At 45.7% G+C, this 24,502-nt stretch overlaps 1 protein-coding gene across 2 annotated transcripts in view; it reads right to left on the reverse strand.

Moving 5' to 3' along the window:
- Positions 1 to 24,502, reverse strand: part of RPP30 (ribonuclease P/MRP subunit p30) — a 129,802-nt gene that overhangs the window by 54,546 nt on the left and 50,754 nt on the right. For both annotated transcript variants that reach the window (XM_063961675.1, XM_063961676.1), the window contains exon 5: positions 18,227 to 18,301. In XM_063961675.1, the coding sequence (XP_063817745.1) occupies positions 18,227 to 18,301 (75 nt within the window). The remainder of the gene's footprint in view (positions 1 to 18,226; positions 18,302 to 24,502) is intronic.

A 24,502-nucleotide genomic window follows, 5' to 3' on the forward strand; every position in this document is an offset into this window, starting at 1 on the left:
GAACACCAAGGCTGGGCCTGCGGTCGATCCCTCTGGAGCTAATGGTGTCCAGTAGCCTAAGAAGCCCAAGCTGGCTGCAAGCAGGCAGGTTCGCTTCTTCTCCCCTTAGTCCCTCGCTGCAGTGAGCCTGTTGCCAGCAGGTCTCACTGAAAATAAAAAACCTAATTCTATACTTTCTTTCTAGAAGCTCAGGAGAGCCCCTAGTGTGCATCCAACCTCGGCCGGGCACAAAATCTAACTGAGGATTGGAGGAGGGTCATAGTGGGAGGAGCCAGTGCACACCAGGTGACCTAAAGCTTTCTTTAGTTGTGCCCAGTCTCCTGCGGAGCCGCTATTCCCCATGGTCCTTACGGAGTTCCCAGCATCCACTAGGACGTCAGAGAAAATATTTTAAACCTACCGGTAAATCTATTTCTCCTAGTCCGTAGAGGATGCTGGGGACTCCGTAAGGACCATGGGGTATAGACGGGCTCCGCAGGAGATAGGCCACCTAAAAAGAACTTTGACTATGGGTGTGCACTGGCTCCTCCCTCTATGCCCCTCCTCCAGACCTCAGTTAGAGAACTGTGCCCAGAGGAGATGGACAATACAAGGCAGGATTTAGCAATCCAAGGGCAAGATTCATACCAGCCCACACCAATCATGCCATGTAACCTGGAACATACATAACCAGTTAACAGTATGAACAAACAACAGTAACGGTCCAAGACCGATGTCAACTGTAACATAACCCTTATGTAAGCAACAACTATATACAAGTCTTGCAGAGTTTCCGCACTGTGACGGGCGCCCAGCATCCTCTACGGACTAGGAGAAATAGATTTACCGGTGGGTTTAAAATCTTATTTTCTCTTACGTCCTAGAGGATGCTGGGGACTCCGTAAGGACCATGGCGTTTATACCAAAGCATCCAATCGGGCGGGAGAGTGCGTATGACTCTGCAGCACCGACTGAGCAAACGCTAGGTCCTCATCAGCCAGGGTATCAAACTTGTAGAATTTAGCAAAAGTGTTTGACCGCGACCAAGTCGCCGCTCGGCAAAGTTATAATGCCGAGACGCCTCGGGCAGCCGCCCAAGAAGAGCCCACCTTCCTAGTGGAATGGGCCTTAACCGAATTTGGTACCGGCAATCCAGCTGTAGAGTGAGCCTGCTGAATCGTATTACAGATCCAGCGAGCAATAGTCTGCTTCGAAGCAGGAGCGCCAATCTTATTAGCAGCATACAGGACAAACAGAGCCTCTGTTTTCCTAATTCTAGCCGTCCCGGCTACATACATTTTTAAGGCCCTGACTACGTCCAGGGATCTGGAATCCTCCAGGTCACTTGTAGCCACAGGCACCACAATAGGTTGATTCATATGGAACGAAGAAACCACTTTAGGCAAAAATTACGGACGTGTCCTCAATTCAGCTCGATCCACATGAAAAATCAAGTAGGGGCTCTTGTGTGACAAAGCCGCCAATTCTGACACTCGCCTTGCTGATGCTAAGTCCAACAACATGACCACCTTCCAGGTAAGAAATTTCAACTCAACCTTGTTAAGCGGTTCAAACCAGTGTGATTTTAGGAACTGCAACACCATGTTCAGGTCCCATGGTGCCACTGGAGGCACAAAAGGGGGCTCGATGTGCAGCACTCCCTTTACAAATGTCTGGACTTCTGGAAGAGAAGCCAATTCCTTCTGAAAGAAAATCGAGAGGGCCGAAATCTGTACCTTAACAGAGCCTAATTTCAGGCCCATATCCACTCCTGTCTGTAGGAAGTGGAGAAGAAGACCCAGATGAAAATCTTCCGTAGGTGCATTCTTGGTCTCACACCAAGACACATACTTTCACCAGATACGGTGATAATGTTTTATCGTCACCTCCTTCCTAGCCTTTATTAAAGTAGGGATGACCTCTTCCGGAATCCCCTTTTTCGCTAGGATTCGGCGTTCAACCGCCATGCCGTCAAACGTAACCGCGGTAAGTCTTGAAATACACAGGGCCCCTGCTGCAACAGGTCTTCCCTCAGAGGAAGAGGCCAGGGATCTCCTGTGAGCATCTCTTGTAGATCCGAGTACCAGGCCCTTCGAGGCCAGTCTGGGACGAGTATCGTCTGTACTCTTCTTCGTCTTATGATCCTCAACACTTTTGTGATGAGAGGAAGAGGAGGAAACACGTAGACCGATTTGAACACCCACGGTGTTACCAGAGCGTCTACTGCTACTGCCTGAGGGTCCCAAGACCTGGCGCAATACCTCCGAAGTTTTTTGTTGAGGCGTGACGCCATCATGTCTATTTGAGGAGTTCCCCAAAGACGTGTTACGTCTGCAAAGACTTCTTGATGAAGTCCCCACTCTCCTGGATGGAGATCGTGTCTGCTGAGGAAGTCTGCTTCCCAGTTGTCCACTCCCGGAATGAAGACAGCCGACAGAGTGCTTACATGATTTTCCGTCCAGCGAAGGATCCTTGTGGCTTCCGCCATCGCGACTCTGCTTCTTGTCCCGCCTTGGCGGTTCACATGAGCCACTGCTGTGACATTGTCTGATTGAATCAGAACCGGTAGGTTTCGAAGAAAACTCTCCGCTTGTCGAAGGCCGTTGTAAATGGCCCTGAGTTCCAACACATTGATGTGTAGACAGGACTCCTGGTCTGACCAAAGACCCTGAAATTTTTTTCCCTGTGTGACCGCTCCCCATCCTCGGAGGCTCGCGTCCGTGGTAACCAGGATCCAATCCTGAATTCCGAACCTGCGACCCTCCAGGAGGTGAGCACTCGGCTACCACCACAGGAGGGACACTCTGGTCCCTGGGGACAGAGTTATTTTCTGATGTAAGTGCAGATGGGACCCGGACCACTTGTCCAGAAGGTCCCATTGAAAAGTCCTTGCATGGAACCTTCCGAAGGGAATGGCCTCGTAGGCCGCCACTATTTTCCCCAGAACTCGAGTGCATTGGTGAACTGACACCCTTTTCGGTTTTAGCAGGTCTCTGACCATGTTCTGGATGTCTTGGGCTTTCTCTATTGGGAGGAAGACCTTCATTTGTTCCGTATCCAGTATCATACCTAGGAACGGTAGTCGAGTTGTCGGAATCAACTGTGACTTCGGTAGATTTAGAATCCAACCGTGTTGCTGGAGCACTCTCAGAGACAGCGCCACACTGCTCAGCAATTTCTCCCTTGATCTCGCTTATATCAGGAGATCGTCCAAGTATGGGATAATTGTGACTCCATGCTTGCGCAGGACCACCAACATTTCCGCCATTATCTTGGTTAAAATCCTCGGGGCCGTGGAGAGTCCAAACGGCAACGTCTGAAATTGGTAATGACAATCCTGTACAGCGAATCTAAGGTATTCCTGATGGGGGGCATATATGGGGACATGAAGGTACGCATCCTTTATGTCCAGAGACACCATAAACTCCCCCTCCTCCATGTTGGCTATTATCGCTCTGAGAGATTCCATTTTGAATTTGAATCTTTTTATGTACAGGTTTAGGGATTTCAGATTCAAAATAGGTCTGACCGAACCGTCCGGTTTCGGGACCACAAATAGGGTTGAGTAGTAACCTCTTCCCTGCTGGTGCAGGGGAACCTTGATTATCACTTGCTGTATACACAGCGTTTGAATTGCAGCTAACACTATATCCATTTCCGATGTGGAAGCTGGTAAGGTCGATTTGAAAAATCGGCGCGGGCCACCTCCTTGAATTCCAATTTGTAACCCTGGGAAACTATTTCCAACACCCAGGGATTCAGGTCCGAACTGACCCAGGCCTGACTGAAAAGTCGAAGACGTGCCCCCACCGGTGCGGACTCCCTCAGGGGAGCCCCAGCGTCATGCTGTGGGTTTTGGAGCAGCCGGGGAGGACTTTTGTTCCTGGACACCTGCCGAAGCAGGTGCTCTCTTGCCTCTGCCCTTACCTCTGGCGAGGAAAGAGGATCCCCGACCTCTTTTGGACTTGTGCGACCGAAAGGACTGCATCTGATAGGGTGTTACTTTCTTTTGCTGTTGGGGAATATATGGTAAAAAAATTTGATTTACCTGCTGTAGCTGTGGAAACCAGGTCCGTCAGCCCATTCCCAAACAATACATCACCCTTATAGGGTAGTACTTCCATATGTTTTTTGGAATCCGCATCACCTGTCCATTGGCGAGTCCATAAGGATCTTCTCGCTGAGACAGACATGGCATTGGCCCTAGAAGCTAGCAATCCAATGTCCCTTTGAGCATCCCTCATAAATAAGACTGCGTCTTTAATATGGGCTAGAGTTAGGAATATAGTATCCTTATCCATATTATCAAATTGATGTGTCAGCTCATCTGTCCAAGCTGCAATTGCGCTACACACCCATGCCGACGCAATTGTCAGTCTTAGCACAGCACCCGTATGAGAATAAATACACTTTAAGGTAGTTTCTTGCCTGCGATCTGCAGGGTCCTTAAGGGCTGCTGTGTCGGGAGACGGTAGCGCCACTTTCTTGGACAAGCGCGTCAGGGCCTTGTCCACAGTGGGGGGTGATTCCCAAATCTCCCTGTCCTGCTTAGGGAAGGGGTATGCCATATAAATTCTTTTGGGGATCTGCAGTCTCTTATCCGGAGTCTCCCAAGCTTTTCCAAAGAAATCATTCAATTCATGAGATGTGGGAAAGTTAATAATCTGTTTCTTTTTCTTAAACATGTGTACCCTTGTGTCGGGGACCGAGGGTTCATCCACAATATGCAACACATCCCTTATTGCCACAATCATACACTGAATGGTTTTAGTCACCCTAGGGTGCAATTTTACTTCATCATAGTCGACACTGGAATCAGAATCCGTGTCGGTAGTAGTGTCTTGTGTTAAGGGACGCTTTTGAGACTCCGACGGGCCCTGTGAGTCGGTCCAATCCGAGGATTGACCCCTTGATGTCCCCCCTAATTCAGCCTTATCAAGCCTTTTATGTAAAGATGCCACACTTGCATTCAACATATGCCACATGTCCATCCAATCTGGAGTCGGCACAACCGACGGGGACACACCACTCATTTGCTCCACCTCCTCCTTGGAGAAGCCTTCCGCCTCAGACATGTTAACACACACGTACCGACACCCCACACACACAGGGATTAACCTATAAGGGGACAAAACCCCAACCAGGCCCTAAGGAGAGACAGAGAGAGAGTATGCCAGCACACACCAGCGCTTAAAAACACTGGAAAAAATATGTCCAGATAGCGCTTTTCTATATATAATATACCAATTCCCACTCACTGCGTCGCTAATGTGCCCCCCCTCCTCTTTTTTCCAGCCTGTGAAGTTCAGCAGGGTAGAGACCAGGGAGCCAGCGTTTTCCTCATGCACCTTCTGTGGAGAAAATGGCGCTGGTTAGTGCTGAGGATCAAGCCCCGCCCACCCGACGGCGGGCTTCGGTCCCAGTGATTTTTCAATAAAAATGGTGGGGGATCATAGATTTACTGCCTCCGCAGCCTAATCAATCTGTATTTGCCCAAATGTGAGGTTTATTGCTGCCCAGGGCGCCCCCCCCTGCGCCCTGCACCCTTCAGTGCTGCTCTGTGTGTGTGTGACTGGGAGCAATGAAGATCTTATGTCTTCTGCCGCCTAAGATGTCTTCTGCCTTCTCTATCCGGCTTCTATCTTCGGCATCTGTGAGGAGGACGGCGGTGCGGCTCCGGGACGAACCCCAGGTGAGACCTGTGTTCCGACTCCCTCTGGAGCTAATGGTGTCCAGTAGCCTTAGAAGCAGTGCCCAACTTGACAAGCCAGCTCTGCTTCTCTCTCCTCGGTCCCGCGATGCAGGGAGCCTGTTGCCAACAGGACTCCCTGAAAATAAAAAACCTAACAAAATTTTTCTTCAACAGAAAACTCTGGAGAGCTCTCTGCAGTGCACCCATTCTCTTCTGGGCACAAGATCTAACTGAGGTCTGGAGGAGGGGCATAGAGGGAGGAGCCAGTGCACACCCATAGTCAAAGTTCTTTTTAGGTGCCCTATCTCCTGCGGAGCCCGTCTATACCCCACGGTCCTTACGGAGTCCCCAGCATCCTCTAGGACGTAAGAGAAATGTAATAATAATAAGCTTATCAAATTCCAGAACCGCCAACATAACCTTCATATACTTTCCTATCTAATTACATTCCCTCTGTACAGTCCACACAGAACCTCACATATTTTGAAATTCTGCACTTTCACATCCTCCTGACCCCAGGCTAACATTTCTGAGTGACCATATCATACAGCCCACCAAGAACCTTTGCAATGTGACTGGACTATTATGCAATAGGTAGCACCCATACTTGTGTATCAATGTCTATTTCCCTATAGATTGTAAGCTTGAGAGCAGGGCCTTCCTACCTCTATGTCTGTCTGTTATTACCCAGTTTTGTTTTATTACTGTTTTTTTCCAATTGTAAAGTACAACGGAATATGCTGCTCTATATAAGAAACGGTTAATAAATAATAAATTAGTAACAGTTACTAAAACAGAACTGATATCCTATGTCTGCTGTTTGATAATTATTAAACAGCAGACATAAGGGGTGGGATGTAATGTCGGCAGAGTTCGGCGGCTGTGCAGGATGTAGGCCGAATGCAGACTTTTTTTTTTAAAGGGGCAATAACTTACAAGGCAAAACCATACCTCTGGACAGAATATATATATATATTAATTACCATACTTACCATCACCATATTACAGTTGCCAGGGCCGAAACTAGGGGGGGGCTAGGGGGGCAGGCGACCTGGGCGCCAGATTGGAGGGGGCGCCGAGACCCCCTAACACCCGCCGCGGCACTTACTTTTAAAAACCCCCTTCTCCCGAGTGCCCAGCTCGGGGGGCGGGGTTTCGCGGAATGACGCGATTGCGTCGTGACGTCACGGCGCAAACGCGTCATTCCACGAAACCCCGCCGGAGGAGGGAGAAGGGGGAGCCCGGAGCCGCGCAGACGAGGAGGGAGAGGCGGCTGAAGAGCGGCGAGAACCGCTTCAAATGTAAGTCAGCCCCTCTCCCTTCCTCTCTCTCTCTATCCACCACCTGCCGCAATGTGTAAAATGGGGACCTGTGCCTGCCGCTATGTGTAAAATGGGGACCTGTGCCTGCCGCTATGTGTAAAATGGGGACCTGTGCCTGCCGCTATGTGTAAAATGGGGACCTGTGCCTGCCGCTATGTGTAAAATGGGGACACTTGCCAGCGTACTGTGTAAAATGGGGACCTGTGCCTGCCGCTATGTGTAAAATGGGGACACTTGCCAGCGTACTGTGTAAAATGGGGACCTGTGCCTGCCGCAATGTGTAAAATGGGGACACTTGCCAGCGTACTGTGTAAAATGGGGACCTGTGCCTGCCGCTATGTGTAAAATGGGGACACTTGCCAGCGTACTGTGTAAAATGGGGACCTGTGCCTGCCGCAATGTGTAAAATGGGGACACTTGCCAGCGTACTGTGTAAAATGGGGACCTGTGCCTGCCGCAATGTGTAAAATAGGGACACTTGCCAGCGTACCGTTTAAAATAGGGACCTGTGCCTGCCGCTATGTGTAAAATGGGGACACTTGCCAGCGTACTGTGTAAAATGGGGACCTGTGCCTGCCGCAATGTGTAAAATGGGGACACTTGCCAGCGTACTGTGTAAAATGGGGACACTTGCCAGCGTACTGTGTAAAATGGGGACCTGTGCCTGCCGCAATGTGTAAAATGGGGACCTGTGCCTGCCGCAATGTGTAAAATGGGGACACTTGCCAGCGTACTGTGTAAAATGGGGACCTGTGCCTGCCGCTATGTGTAAAATGGGGACACTTGCCAGCGTACTGTGTAAAATGGGGACCTGTGCCTGCCGCAATGTGTAAAATGGGGACACTTTTTCCTGCCGCAATGTGTAAAATGGGGACACTTTTTCCTGCCGCAATGTGTAAAATGGGGACACCTGTCTGCCGCAATGTGTAAAATGGGGACACTTGCCAGCGTACTGTGTAAAATGGGGACCTGTGCCTGCCGCTATGTGTAAAATGGGGACACTTGCCAGCGTACTGTGTAAAATGGGGACCTGTGCCTGCCGCAATGTGTAAAATGGGGACCTGTGCCTGCCGCAATGTGTAAAATGGGGACACTTGCCAGCGTACTGTGTAAAATGGGGACCTGTGCCTGCCGCTATGTGTAAAATGGGGACACTTGCCAGCGTACTGTGTAAAATGGGGACCTGTGCCTGCCGCAATGTGTAAAATGGGGACACTTTTTCCTGCCGCAATGTGTAAAATGGGGACACTTTTTCCTGCCGCAATGTGTAAAATGGGGACACCTGTCTGCCGCAATGTGTAAAATGGGGACACTTGCCAGCGTACTGTGTAAAATGGGGACCTGTGCCTGCCGCTATGTGTAAAATGGGGACACTTGCCAGCGTACTGTGTAAAATGGGGACCTGTGCCTGCCGCAATGTGTAAAATGGGGACCTGTGCCTGCCGCAATGTGTAAAATGGGGACACTTGCCAGCGTACTGTGTAAAATGGGGACCTGTGCCTGCCGCTATGTGTAAAATGGGGACACTTGCCAGCGTACTGTGTAAAATGGGGACCTGTGCCTGCCGCAATGTGTAAAATGGGGACACTTTTTCCTGCCGCAATGTGTAAAATGGGGACACTTTTTCCTGCCGCAATGTGTAAAATGGGGACACCTGTCTGCCGCAATGTGTAAAATGGGGAATGGGGACACTTGCCTGTCGTACTGTGTAAAATGGGGACACTTTTTCCTGGATATGAAATTTATGTTAGAAAAGGCAGTTTCTCAGGTAAAAAAGTTCTGAAAGAGAGAGATATATATATATATATATATAATATTTTTATTCATTTATTTTTTATTTTTTCTATTTTATTTTATTATTTTTATTTATTTATTGTAAAATATTTTTTTTTTTTTGCGGGGGGGGGGTCAAATGACTACCTTGCCCCGGGTGACAAAAATCCTAGTTTCGGCCCTGCAGTTGCCCTATTTTGTAATGGACAAGGATATCATACCTCAAGGGAATTCACATGACCTTTAAGCTGCTAAAATAACATATGATCCCAAATGCATATCATTGGATATAACATACATAGTGCTACCATATCTACTATACTTACCATTAATATATTTATTTATTTATTTATTATTCTGTGATATGTGTCATCATCTGGAACTATAAACTACCTATACAATATTTATATAAATATTTTGATTGAATGTCACAGTATCTTGATACTAATATATATAGGGAATTGTGTTTTTAATGCCATGTTCATGGAATTAATAGTTTTGGTACAATTTAGACTATCTTGGTATGACTCAGAATATTTGTAATAAAGCCCTTATGTTATAATTTAGAGTGACTGAATTGAGCTGGTACGTTTCAGAATATATTTAATTTAGTTCTCACTTAATTAAGCCTTAATGTATCACAACTAATTATATACACTTTTTCACTAGTATAAATTTTATGTAAATAATTTATCTTTTTCACTCGCACGATCACTTGATGTATCTCCACTTTCAATGTGGTAACACCTTATTTATTTTTTTATAACTAGGGAGACTTTTTGTCATTTTTAGTACAATGGAAGGGGAATTTTTCCATCTTCCCTTATCACATATCCATTTCACTATAGGTTATTTTTGTATTCACCATTATTTGATCTCACTAGATGTTTCTTGTATTTGCACAGTTACATGATGAATAGATCACATGTAATTGATTTGTGATAATTTTGTATAAAATACACTAAATTTACATTCAAATGACCCATTTTTATTTTGAATTTTATATTATAATTTATTTTTATTTTTATATATAGATATAAGATATATTTACTAATTACAGTACCAGTACTAAAAAAAAAAAATAATTTTAATTTTTATAATTTTCTTTTTTCTTTTATCCATTTATTAATACACTCATGATATTAATATTATTTATAAATATACTAATGGAATGTACATATGGGTACAATATTTAAAACATTCATACAATTTATTCACTTCAGTCACACATACATTCTCACATGTATTACACACATGGATGAGGCTTATTTAAATGTAGTTTTATTAGATTTCACATTCAATTACACGTATCATGTTAACAACTTTGGGACATATTAAATAATGGTAACAATGATTCTTTATTGAATTAATAAGTATATGGTAGTTCATAACCTCTATATTATCCTATGGGGTTATATCCACACAGCAGTAAGGAAGGGATTGCATGCACTGCTGTCTCCAAATCAATCAGGGACATGATACAGCTGAGTGAGTACATCCGAATCCGATACAGCAGCACAGATCGGGTCCAGGAGGTAACGGATGCTCAGTTTGAACTTACTTAATTGGAGAGATATTGGTCAATTAGTCCTCATACGTCACATCACGGCTCTACCTTTCCCTATATAATCAGCATATCTGGCGGGTGCCGTTCATTATTGTGCCCTGAGGAAGCCTATTAGAGCGAAATGCGCATTGGTGGCAGTTTAGCGATGTGTCCTCCTTTTAATTACAGATATTGAGCACTTAACAATCATGAACCTAGGATCTGTGACATTATAGGAATGTATATTGTGTGGTTCATTAGATAGTATTACATTGATACTATATTCACTGCTCCGGTGCATTTATGATTTAGTTCTAACAGCCGTTACGGTGCATATGCTGTATGCACATACTATGGGTCAGTGAATAGTGTTATAATAAGAATTTACTTACCGATAATTCTATTTCTCGTAGTCCGTAGTGGATGCTGGGGACTCCGTCAGGACCATGGGGTTTAGCGGCTCCGCAGGAGACAGGGCACAATAATAAAAGCTTTAGGATCAGGTGGTGTGCACTGGCTCCTCCCCCTATGACCCTCCTCCAAGCCTCAGTTAGGATACTGTGCCCGGACGAGCGTGCATAATAAGGAAGGATATTGAATCCCGGGTAAGACTCATACCAGCCACACCAATCACACCGTACAACCTGTGATCTGAACCCAGTTAACAGTATGATAACAACGAAGGAGCCTCTGAAAAGATGGCTCACAACAAGAATAACCCGATTTTTGTAACAATAACTATGTACAAGTATTGCAGACAATCCGCACTTGGGATGGGCGCCCAGCATCCACTACGGACTACGAGAAATAGAATTATCGGTAAGTAAATTCTTATTTTCTCTAACGTCCTAAGTGGATGCTGGGGACTCCGTCAGGACCATGGGGATTATACCAAAGCTCCCAAACGGGCGGGAGAGTGCGGATGACTCTGCAGCACCGAATGAGAGAACTCCAGGTCCTCCTCAGTCAGGGTGTGCCCCTGACCAAGTAGCAGCTCGGCAAAGTTGTAAAGCCGAGACCCCTCGGGCAGCCGCCCAAGATGAGCCCACTTCCTTGTGGAATGGGCTTTTACTGATTTTGGCTGTGGCAAGCCTGCCACAGAATGTGCAAGCTGAATTGTACTACAAATCCAGCGAGCAATCGTCTGCTTAGAAGCAGGAACACCCATCTTGTTGGGTGTATACAGGCTAAACAGCGAGTCAGATTTTCTGACTCCAGTCGTCCTGGAAACATATATTTTCAGGGCCCTGACAACGTCAAGTAACTTGGAGTCCTCCAAGTCCCTAGTAGCCGCAGGTACCACAATAGGTTGGTTCATGTGAAAAACAGAAAACACCTTAAGGAGAAATTGAGGACGAGTCCTCAATTCTGCCCTGTCAGAATGAAAAATTAAGTAAGGGCTTTTATATGATAAAGCCGCCCATTCTGACACACGCCTGGCTGAAGCCAGGGCTAATAGAATCTTCACCTTCCATGTGAAATATTTTAATTCCACAGTGGTGAGTGGATCAAACCAATGTGACTTTAGGAAACTCAAAACAACATTGAGATCCCAAGGTGCCACTGGGGGCACAAAAGGAGGCTGTATATGCAGTACCCCTTTTACAAACGTCTGAACTTCAGGCACTGAAGCCAGTTCTTTCTGGAAGAAATTCGACAGGGTCAAAATTTGAACCTTAATGGACCCTAATTTTAGGCCCATAGACAGTCCTGTTTTCAGGAAATGTAGGAAACGACCCAGTTGGAATTCCTCTGTAGGGACCTTCTTGGCCTCACACCACGCAACATATTTTCGCCAAATGCGGTGAAAATGTTTTGCGGTTACATCCTTCCTGGCTTCGACCAGGGTAGGGATGACTTCATCTGGAATGCCCTTTCAGGATCCGGCGTTCAACTGCCATGCCGTCAAACGCAGCCGCGGTAAGTCTTGGAACAGAAAAGGCCCCTGCTGGAGCAGGTCCTTTCTTAAAGGTAGAGGCCACGGTTCTTCCGTGAGCATCTCTTGAAGTTCCGGGTACCAAGTCCTTCTTGACCCATCCGGAACCACGAGTATCGTTCTTACTCATCTCCTTCTTATGATTCTCAGTACTTTTGGTATGAGATGCATAGGAGGGAACACATACCCTGACTGGTACACCCACAGTGTTACCAGAGCGTCCACCGCTATTGCCTGAGGGTCCCTTGAACTGGCGCAATATTTGTCTAGTTTTTTGTTCAGGCGGGACGCCATTATGTCCACCTTTGGTTTTCCCAACGGTTTACAATCATGTGGAAGACTTCCCGCTGAAGTCCCCACTCTCCCGGGTGGAGGTTATGCCTGCTGAGGAAGTCTGCTTCCCAGTTTTCCACTCCCGGAATTAACACTGCTGAGAGTGTTATCACATGATTTTTCGCCCAGCGAAGAATCCTTGCAGTTTCTGCCATTTCCCTCCTGCTTCATGTGCCGCCCTGTCTGTTTACGTGGGCGACTGCCGTGATGTTGTCCCACTGGATCAATACCGGCTGACCTTGAAGCAGAGGTCTTGCTAAGCTTAGAGCCTTGTAAATTGCCCTTAGCTCCAGTATATTTATGTGGAGAGAAGTCTCCAGACTTGATCACACTCCCTGGAAATTTTTTCCTTGTGTGACTGCTCCCCAGCCACTCAGGCTGGCATCCGTGGTCACCAGGACCCAGTCCTGAATGTCGAATCTGCGGCCCTTTCATAGATGAGCACTCTGCAGCCACCGCAGAAGAAAACACCCTTGTCCTTGGAGACAGGGTTATCCGCTGATGCATCTGAAGATGCGATCCGGACCATTTTCCCAGCAGATTCCACTGAAAGGTTCTTGCGTGAAATCTACCAAATGGGATCGCTTTGTAAGAAACCACCATTTTTCACAGGACCCTTGTGCAATGATGCACTGATACTTTTCCTGGTTTTAGGAGGTTCCTGACTAGCTCGGATAACTCCCTGGCCTTCTTCTCCGGGAGAAAACATCCTTTTCTGGACTGTGTCCAGAATCATTCCTAGGAACATTAGACGTGTCGTCGGAAAAAGCTGTGATTTTGGAATATTTAGAATCCACTCGTGCTGTCGTAGAACTACTTGAGATAGTGCTACTCCGACCGCCAACTGTTCTCTGGACCTTACCCTTATCAGGAAAGCGTCCATATTTCTTTTAGGAAGAATCATAATTTCGGCCATTACCATGGTAAAGACCCGGGGTGCCGTGGACAATCCAAACGGCAGCTTCTGAACTGATAGTGACAGTTCTGTACCACAAACCTGAGATACCCTTGGTGAGAAGGGCAAAATTTGGACATGTAGGTAAGCGTCCCTGATATCCAGTGACACCATATCGTCCTGGTTCGCTATCACTGCTCTGAGTGACTCCATCTTGATTTGAACCCTTGTATGTAATTGTTCAAATCTTTTAGATCTCACCAAGCCGTTTGGCTTCAGTACCACAATATAGTGTGGAATAATACCCCTTCCCTTGTTGTAGGAGGGGTACTTTGATTATCACCTGCTGGGAATACAGCCTGTGAATTTTTTTCCCAATACTGCCTCCCTGTCGGAGGGAGACGTTGGTAAAGCAGACTTCAGGAACTTGTGAGGGGAAGACGTCTCGAATTTCCAATGTACACCTGGGATACTACGTGTAGGATCCAGGAGTCCACTTGCGAGTGAGCCCACTGCGTGCTGAAACTCTTGAGATGACCCCCCACCGCACCTGAGTCCGCTTGTATGGCCCCAGCGTCATGCTGCGGACTTGGCAGAAGCTGTGGAGGACTTCTGTTCCTGGGAATGGGCTGCCTGCTGCAGTCTTCTTCCCTTTCCTCTAACCCTGGGCAGATATGACTGGCCTTTTGCCCGCCTGCCTTTATGGGTACGAAAGGACTGAGACTGAAAAGACTGTGTCCTTTTCTGCTGAGATGTGACTTGGGGTAACAAAAGTGGATTTTCCAGCTGTTGCCATGGCCACCAGGTCCGATGGACCGCCCCTTTATACGGCAATACTTCCATGTGCCGTCTGGAATCTGCATCACCTGACCACTGTCGTGTCTATAAACATCGTCTGGCAGATATGGACATCACATCTACTCTTGATGCCAGAATGCAAATATCCCTCTGCGCATCTCGCATATATAGAAATGCATCCTTAAAATGCTCTATAGTCAATAAAATATTGTTCCTGTCAAGGGTATCAATATTTTCAGTCAGGAAATCCGACCAAGCCCCCCCAGCGCTGCACATCCAGGCTGAGGCGATTGCTGGTCGTAGTATAACACCAGTATGTGTGTATATACTTTTTAGGATATTTTTCAGCTTCCTATCAGCTGGCTCTTTGAGGGCGGCCGTATCTGGAGACGGTAACGCCACTTGTTTTTATAAGCGTGTGAGCGCCTTATCCACCCTAAGGTGTGTTTCCCAACTCGCCCTCACTTCTGGCGGGAAAGGGTATACCTCCAATAATTTTCTATCGGAGGAAACCCACGTATCATCACACACTTTAATTTATCTGATTCAGGAAAAACTACAAGTAGATTATTCCCACCCTACATAATACCCTTATTTGTGGTACTTGTAGTATCAGAAATATGTAACACCTCCTTCATTGCCCTTAACATGTAACGTGTGGCCCTAAAGGAAAATACGTTTGTTTCTTCACCGTCGACACTGAAGTCAGTGTCCGTGTCTGTGTCGACCAACTGAGGTAAATGGGCGTTTTTACAAGCCCCTGACGGTGTCTGAGACGCCTGGACAGGTACTAATTTGTTTGCCGGCCGTCTCATGTCGTCAACCGACCTTGCATCGTGTTGACATTATCACGTAATTCCTAAATAAGCCATCCATTCCGGTGTCGACTCCCTAGAGAGTGACATCACCAATACAGGCAATTTGCTCCGCCTCCTCACCAACATCGTCCTCCTACATGTCGACACACACGTACCGACACACAGCACACACACAGGGAATGCTCTGATAGAGGACAGGACCCCACTAGCCCTTTGGGGAGACAGAGGGAGAGTTTGCCAGCACACACCAAAAACGCTATAATTATACAGGGACAACCCCTTATACAAGTGTTTTCCCTTATAGCATTTTCACATATGTAATCATATCGCCAAATAAGTGCCCCCCCTCTCTGTTTTAACCCTGTTTCTGTAGTGCAGTGCAGGGGAGAGCCTGGGAGCCTTCCTCACAGCAGAGCTGAGCAGGAAAATGGCGCCGTGTGCTGAGGAGAATAGGCCCCGCCCCCTAAAACGGCGGGCTCTTCTCCCGGAGTTTGTGAGATCTGGCAGGGGTTAAATACATCCATATAGCCTCAAGGGCTATATGTGATGTATTTTAGCCATAAAAAAGGTATAATACATTGCTGCCCAGGGCGCCCCCCCCAGCGCCCTGCACCCTCAGTGACCGCTGGTATGAAGTGTGCTGACAACAATGGCGCACAGCTGCAGTGCTGTGCGCTACCTTATGAAGACTGAAAGTCTTCTGCCGCCTGTTTCTGGACCTCTGGACCTCTTCAACTTCGGCATCTGCAAGGGGGGTCGGCGGCACGGCTCCGGGACGAACCCCAGGGTGAGACCTGTGTTCCGACTCCCTCTGGAGCTAATGGTGTCCAGTAGCCTAAGAAGCAAATCCATCCTGCACGCAGGTGAGTTTACTTCTCTCCCCTAAGTCCCTCGTAGCAGTGAGCCTGTTGCCAGCAGGACTCACTGAAAATAAAAAACCTAACTTAAACTTTTATTCTAAGCAGCTCAGGAGAGCCACCTAGATTGCACCCTTCTCGGCCGGGCACAAAAATCTAACTGAGGCTTGGAGGAGGGTCATAGGGGGAGGAGCCAGTGCACACCACCTGATCCTAAAGCTTTTATTATTGTGCCCTGTCTCCTGCGGAGCCGCTAAACCCCATGGTCCTGACGGAGTCCCCAGCATCCACTTAGGACGTTAGAGAAAGTGGCATTACTACTGATAGGTGACTATATACATACGATTTCATTACCATCAACATAGTGTACACACCTAATAGTATATGTGGGGGTTTCTCTCATATTAATACAGTGAACTAAATAAGTGAATGCGGTCACCGCATACGGATTACTACCTGCTAACAACTATATGGTGTAACGCTGTGTAATATATATCAGTATCTTTCACCCATTGACAGCTACATTTTGCGGTCATTCCATATAATTAATCTCCATCAGAAACACAATATAGTGCATTGGGGGTGACCCTAAGAAGGGTTGATTCCGAGTAATATATGGCATCTATTGATATCCCTACCATATAGAAGGAATAGGAATAATCTAGCCATATATTTATACTCCACAAACCTCTATTACCGCTGCACCAACACAATATATATATATATATATATATATATATATATATATATATGACAATCTGATTAGTGTGATTATCAGTGATTCACACTGTCCTGTCAAAGCCACAATAATTTCTATACTATCCACCATACATTATTTCCCTTTCTCTGCCCTGCTGATTTGCAAACCCACTATTAAAACATTATATCTGTGCACATCATTCATGTGCAAGATGTGAGTGTATCGTGATCGTTACTGCACCTGTATTACAATCAAGGAACGACTGTAATATTATTACACCGCTGGAGAACATACGCGCATTTTATTTAAATTTCATATTATTCATTTCAAGTAACATTATAACAGGACTAGTTTACATATACTGGGGCATTATATGAAGATATTCGAGCAGGCTGCAGCCTGCAATTTATCATCACATATCGATACTATGCTCCAAATTATAACAGTCTGACCAGTATCCTTCGGTGAATTAGTCTCATCTTATAATATATATTGGTCAGCTTAGAGGTATAACGTCCTTTACGTATATGCTTCTTAAGCCTTTGACAAGGGACAGTGTGCTCACATTTAAGCAATTCAATAGAATTAGACTATTACTGTATATTTTTTATATATATTTTTTGTTATGTGCTGTAATAATTGAGCACTAAGCCACGTCACAGCATCAATAAATATATATCACTCACTCCCAGCTAATGAATAGTTGCAGTTAATCAACTCTGCAACATTCTGATACATGAGTAATAATTATCTTGTATCATTATCAGCAAATAGTGGATAGCAACATTTCTTCATTGCAAGACATCAGCTTATTGCTTTATAATTCATTTAACTCATGCGATGACCACAGATCAGATTTACTGTATTAATGCTGTTACAGCATCTTCTGTAATTATAACTGAGGTTCATCATTGTGTAAATAACTAAATATGCACAACATACTGAGGAATGGACACATCTGCTATTGTTTTTAATCTTTATTCACTGTATGTATATTTCTTATTCTTTTTTACATTTTCTTTATTTTAATACTTCGCTCATCAAATAAATAAAAGGACATTCCAAGTCCCAATATGACATAATTATTTATCTGTTATTAAGCTATAGGTGGGCATTTAAGCCTTTATTAGACTATATTAATTTAGGGGAGCTCTGTATTAATCCTTAACTAAATTTATTTTCTAAATGTCAGTTGGGTTGTGTGCACCCTAGCTATAACTGGTTTCTCTTTCTTGTCCCCTCACTATGGGGATTTGACAATATAAGGCAAAACCATGCCTTGCAAGTGATTTCCCTTTAAAAAAAATAAAAAATCAGAGTTGGACTGGCATCCCGCATGGCTGCCAAACTCGGGCAGTATTACATCATGCTCATAAGGTTTGAGTTCTGTTTTGTTTTACATCTGACACCCTGTGATCACATTATGTTGTGCAGTAAAACCTAATGTGCTTGATCTATTGCTGACCAACAAAAAATATGATTACTCACCAATCTACTAAGATAAAAGAGAACAAACATGAAAGAAAGGGAAAAAAAGCAAAAAAGCAAAAAAAAAAAAAAGCAGTTCAACTACATACCAGCACGTTGCAATGAGAAGGGTCGGATGCTATAATTGTTAGTCTAGTAAGAATTTTGATTGGTGTCGATTTTCCCTGCAGACAATAAGCAGAACACAAAGTTCAAAGTGCGTGAGAATGTAAAAATGTAATAAAAAGGGGCAGTACAAACAAATAAATACAAGTAAAAGACTAAGGGGTATATGCAATTCCGGGCGAATTGCGGCACTTTTTCGCCCGTTTTTAAATTCAACACAATTCGACCGTCGAATTCCGGCAGGTGGGTTCCGGGAATTCGACATATTCAATAAAAAACGGATTCGACAGTCCCGCTGTCGAAAAACGGCTGAATTGACGGATTTTGATTCAATTTTTAAAAATGTTAAAATAACGGTAAAAAACCCGAAAAAAAAATTGCGTGGGATCCCCCCTCCTAAGCATAACCAGCCTCAGGCTCTTTGAGCCAGTCCTAGTTGCCAAAATACGGGGGACAAAAAGAGTAGGGGTCCCCCGTATTTTTTGTACCAGCACCGGGCTCCACTAGCTGGACAGATAATGCCACAGCCGGGGGACACTTTTATACCGGTCCCTGCGGCCGTGGCATTAAATACCCAACTAGTCACCCCTGGCCGGGGTACCCTGGAGGAGTGGGGACCCCTTCAATCAAGGGGTCCCCCCCCTCCAGCCACCCAAGGGCCAGGGGTGAAGCCCGAGGCTGTCCCCCCCATCCAAGGGCTGCGGATGGGAGACTGATAGCCAACTGTAACAATGAAAGAATATTGTTTTTTTTGCAGAAGAACTACAAGTCCCAGCAAGCCTCCTCTGCAAGCTGGTACTTGGAGAACCACAAGTACCAGCATGCGGGGGGGGGGGGGGGGGGGCGCTGGTACCTGTAGTTCTTCTGTAAAAAAATACCCAAATAAAAACAGGACACTCACACACCTTGAAAGTAAAACTTTATTACATACATGCCGACACATACATACATACATACTTACCTATGTTGACACGCCGACTCTGGCCACGTCTCCGTTTGTCGACGTCCGGGGTACCTGAAAATAAAATTATATACTCACCTGATCCAGTGTCCGGTTCTTTTATTGTAATCCTCGTACTTGGCAAAAAAACAACAACGCATAGCCGATCCAGACGGACTGAAAGGGGTCCCATGTTTCCCCGAATGCAGAGACCCCCCGTGACTGCTGTCACAGAAGGTCCCTTCAGCCAATCAGGGAACGCCACGTCGTGGCACTCTCCTGATTGGCTGTATGCGCGTCGGAGCTGTCAGACGCGCATCGCACAGCCCCCTCCATTATCTTCAATGGTGGGAACTTTGCGGTCAGCGGTGAGGTAACCCTGCCGCTGACCGCAAAGTTCCCACCATTGAAACTAATGGAGGTGCTGTGCGATGCGCTGTCTGCCAGCTCAGACGCGCATAGGGAATCAGGAGAGTGCCATGACGTGGCGCTACCTGATTGCCTGAAGGGACCTTCTGTGACAGGAGTCACAGGGGGTCTCAGCATTCGGGGAAAGGGGTCCCATGTGTAAACATGGGACCCCTTTCAGTCAGTGTGGATCGGGTAAATGCGTTTTTTTATTTTGCCAAGTACGAGGATTACAAATATCACTGGACACTGGATTTAGGTGAGTATAATTTTATTTTCAGGTACACCCCGTGGATTCTACTTGGACAAGTGGACCGAAAGTCGTGTCAACATAGGTAAGTATGTGTGTGTGACGACATGTATGTAATAAAGTTAAAAAAATGGTGAGCTGCTCAATCAGATAGTGATGTCACTCAGGTGCTAAAAGGGAGGGGTAATTCTGTGTAGGAAAAAACAATGGTTCCCTAATGCACACCGAGTGAAAAATATTACTACATAATAGTCAGATTATACGGAGATCTTGGTTGCGTATATCTGCAGATATAGGGTTAAGCCCCCAGGCCGATCGACAAGGCCTCTCCGTCACTGGGGGTCCCTAATACTAGGTATGGGTCCGGGGTGCAGGACCCCATCATGTCGGCACAGGTCGGCTACCCCAGGTCAGCACACAGGTGAAAATTAATAAGGGTTAATAGGAAGCACAGAAGTGCTATGTAAGTGGTGTGATTAAAATAATACAAAAATATATACAAAGTGATAGGGAAAATCATAAGTGTTAATAAAGTGTTAGGGTGTGCCGACCTGAAGCAGCCCAGCCACACCGACACAGGGGCCACCACACCCCACACCCACAAATAATTACAAATATGTCTGGGTTGAATTCCCAGTGTAAGGCCACATGGTAATGGCTCCTACAGCATCTGAGAGCCAGCTTACCTGGAGATACCCCTAGCTTCTCCTATGGCAGTCTAGGGTCAGCAATCCCTCCTAATGCTGACCCTTCCATGCCTCTCAATACAATACAAAAAATGGTGAGCTGCTCAATCAGATAGTGATGTCACTCAGGTGCTTAAAGGGAGGGGTAATTCTGTGTAGGAAAAAACAATGGTTCCCTAATGCACACCGAGTGAAAAATATTACTACATAATAGTCAGATTATACGGAGATCTTGGTTGCGTATATCTGCAGATATAGGGTTAAGCCCCCAGGCCGATCGACAAGGCCTCTCCGTCACTGGGGGTCCCTAATACTAGGTATGGGTCCAGGGTGCAGGACCCCATCATGTCGGCACAGGTCGGCTACCCCAGGTCAGCACACAGGTGAAAATTAATAAGGGTTAATAGGAAGCACAGAAGTGCTATGTAAGTGGTGTGATTAAAATAATACAAAAATATATACAAAGTGATAGGGAAAATCATAAGTGTTAATAAAGTGTTAGGGTGTGCCGACCTGAAGCAGCCCAGCCACTCCGACACAGGGGCCACCACACCCCACACCCACCCCATAAATAATTACAAATATGTCCTAATGCTGACCCTTCCATGCCTCTCAATACAATACAAACACCCTAACACTTTATTAACACTTATGATTTTCCCTATCACTTTGTATATATTTTTGTATTATTTTAATCACACCACTTACATAGCACTTCTGTGCTTCCTATTAACCCTTATTCATTTTCACCTGTGTGCTGACCTGGGGTAGCTGACCTGTGCCGACATGATGGGGTCCTGCACCCCGGACCCATACCTAGTATTAGGGACCCCCAGTGACGGAGAGGCCTTGTCGATCGGCCTGGGGGCTTAACCCTATATCTGCAGATATACGCAACCAAGATCTCCGTATAATCTGACTATTATGTAGTAATATTTTTCACTCGGTGTGCATTAGGGAACCATTGTTTTTTCCTACACAGAATTACCCCTCCCTTTTAGCACCTGAGTGACATCACTATCTGATTGAGCAGCTCACCATTTTTTGTATTGTATTGAGAGGCATGGAAGGGTCAGCATTAGGAGGGATTGCCGACTCTAGACTGCCATAGGAGAAGCTAGGGGTATCTCCAGGTAAGCTGGCTCTCAGATGCTGTAGGAGCCATTACCATGTGGCCTTACACTGGGACTTCAACCCAGACATATTTGTAATTATTTATGGGGTGGGTGTGGGGTGTGGTGGCCCCTGTGTCGGTGTGGCTGGGCTGCTTCAGGTCGGCACACCCTAACACTTTATTAACACTTATGATTTTCCCTATCACTTTGTATATATTTTTGTATTATTTTAATCACACCACTTACATAGCACTTCTGTGCTTCCTATTAACCCTTATTAATTTTCACCTGTGTGCTGACCTGGGGTAGCCGACCTGTGCCGACATGAAGGGGTCCTGCACCCCGGACCCATACCTAGTATTAGGGACCCCCAGTGACGGAGAGGCCTTGTCGATCAGCCTGGGGGCTTAACCCTATATCTGCAGATATACGCAACCAAGATCTCCGTATAATCTGACTATTATGTAGTAATATTTTTCACTTGGCGTGCATTAGGGAACCATTGTTTTTTCCTATGTAATAAAGTTGTAATTTCAAGGTGTGCGTGTCCTGTTTTTATTTGGGTATTTTTTTTGCAGTAGAACTACAGGTACCAGCGGGCCCGTTTTTCCTCTGCATGCTGGTACTTGTGGTTCTCAAAGTACCAGCTTGCAGGGGAGGCTTGCTGGGACTTGTAGTTCTGCTGCAAAAAACAATATTCTTTCATTTCACAAAAGGCTATCAGCCTCCCATCCGCAGCCCATGGATGGGGGGGACAGCCTCGGGCTTCACCCCTGGCCCTTGGGTGGCTGGAGGGGGGGGACCCCTTGATTGAAGGGGTCCCCACTCCTCCAGGGTACCCCAGGCAGGGGTGACTAGTTGGGGTTTTAATGGCACGGCCGCAGGGACCGATATCAAAGTGTCCCCCAGCTGTGGCATTATCTCCCCAGCTAGTGGAGCCCGGTGCTGGTTCCAAAAATACGGGGGACCCCTACGCTTTTTGTCCCCCGTATTTTTGGCACCAGGACCGGACGCAGAGCCCGGTGCTGGTTCTAAAAATACGGGGGATCCCCTGTCATTCCCCCCCCCGTATTTTTACAACCAGGACCGGCTCAAAGAGCCCGAGGCAGGTTATGCTTAGGAGGGGGACCCCACGCATTTTTTTCTGATTTTTAACCCATTCCATATAAAAAATATATATATTTTTAAAAATATATAAAAAATACTTGTGCCTCCTAAATAGACAAACCAAGTACCTAATCCCTTCTAATATAAATAGATATGCTATTACCAATAAAAAAAAATCACAAAAAAACATGGTTTTTAAATTTTTTTATTAGATTCCGCCAGCAAAGTGAGGCGGATTGAAAATGCACTGTTGTCGAATTTACAATCTTCAATTGAATATACTTTTGTCGAAATGCCGCATTTGTACCATTGCAGAAATGTCGAATTTGTCAAATGTCGAATTTCAAAAAGGCGAATTTGGAAAGTCCGTTTTTTTGACGAAAAGTACTGAATTGCATTGTCGATTTTTTTTTTTTGGGCGAAAATGTCCCGTTTTTCGACATTTTTGGGAATTCGACCGCAATTGCATATACCCCTAAATAGGAGTTATTCTTATAGATAAAAATTGTAATAAGACACCCAAGAGCTCCATTAGCTCCTAATATAAAATTCCACTAACATACGGCTACCCATTGTGCAAGCAAGGATACCTAATAGAGCTTGTCGCCAATAAAACTATCAACAAGCACTATGTGCTCCCCCAGAAGCAGGCACCAGAAAACTGGCAAACAACTGTTAACATGATGATATTTTGACCTGTTTACAGTTTTACTGCCAGCGTCTGCAGAATTCGCACATCTTCTCAACATTGTGACGCCTGCCTTCTCGAGATTCCCATAATGCTCGTCGACGTTTTGATTGTGGGCAAGCATACTAACATTATGTGCATGCAACTTATTGTAAGGAGATACAGACCAATAAGGGTTGACTTACACTAAACGCAATCAAGCAATAGTAGTATGTAACGGACTATGAAACAAGGAAAGCTTGAAAAACAATTGTTTAAAATAAACAGTTAAAAATAGGATTATAATAACCTACCGGTAAATAATTTTCTTGCAGTCCATAAGGGATATTGGTAGAGGCTAAGACTGTAGAGCAATTTAAAATTGCTTGGGATAGGCATATGAATATCCTTACAAATAATTAAGGTTCAAAACAGGTTGAGATTGCCTAAAGGATAAAAAAAGGGGCAGACTAGATGGGCCAAAGTGGTTCTTATCTGCCGTCAAATTCTATGTTTCTATATTGGGGAATCTAGCACGATGGGGTATAGACGGGGTCCAAAGGAGCAGGTGCACTTTACATTTCTTCACTGGGTGTGCTGGCTCCTCCCCTCTATGCCCCATCCCACAGGCAGTTATAGGTAAAAACGTGCCCAAAAGGAGAAAGGACATATATGAGAGAAGGAAACATGACAACAAAGAGTGGTGAGATTTAGAAACCAGCACACCACTAACATACAACGACCAGCAACAGCTGGTAACAACAACAGCAACAGCTGAACAGGTAACCACATAAAACAGAACCTGCAGAAAAGTCAACGCACTGAGACGGGTGCCCAATATCCCTTATGGACTACGAGAAAAGGATTTACCGGTCGGTAATTAAAATCCTATTTTCTCTAGCATCCATAAGGGATATTGGGGAATCTAGTATGATGGGGACGTCCCAAAGCTTCCAGAACGTGCGGGAATGTGCGGAGACTGCTGCAGCACCGCCTGCCCAAACTGGGTAACCTCTTTGGCCAGGGTATCAAACTTGTTGAACTTCACAAAGGTGTTCTTCCCCGACCAGGTAGCAGCTCGGCATAG

Source organism: Pseudophryne corroboree, chromosome 3 (genome assembly GCF_028390025.1).
Source record: "Pseudophryne corroboree isolate aPseCor3 chromosome 3, aPseCor3.hap2, whole genome shotgun sequence".
Classification (NCBI taxonomy): Eukaryota; Metazoa; Chordata; class Amphibia; order Anura; family Myobatrachidae; genus Pseudophryne; species Pseudophryne corroboree.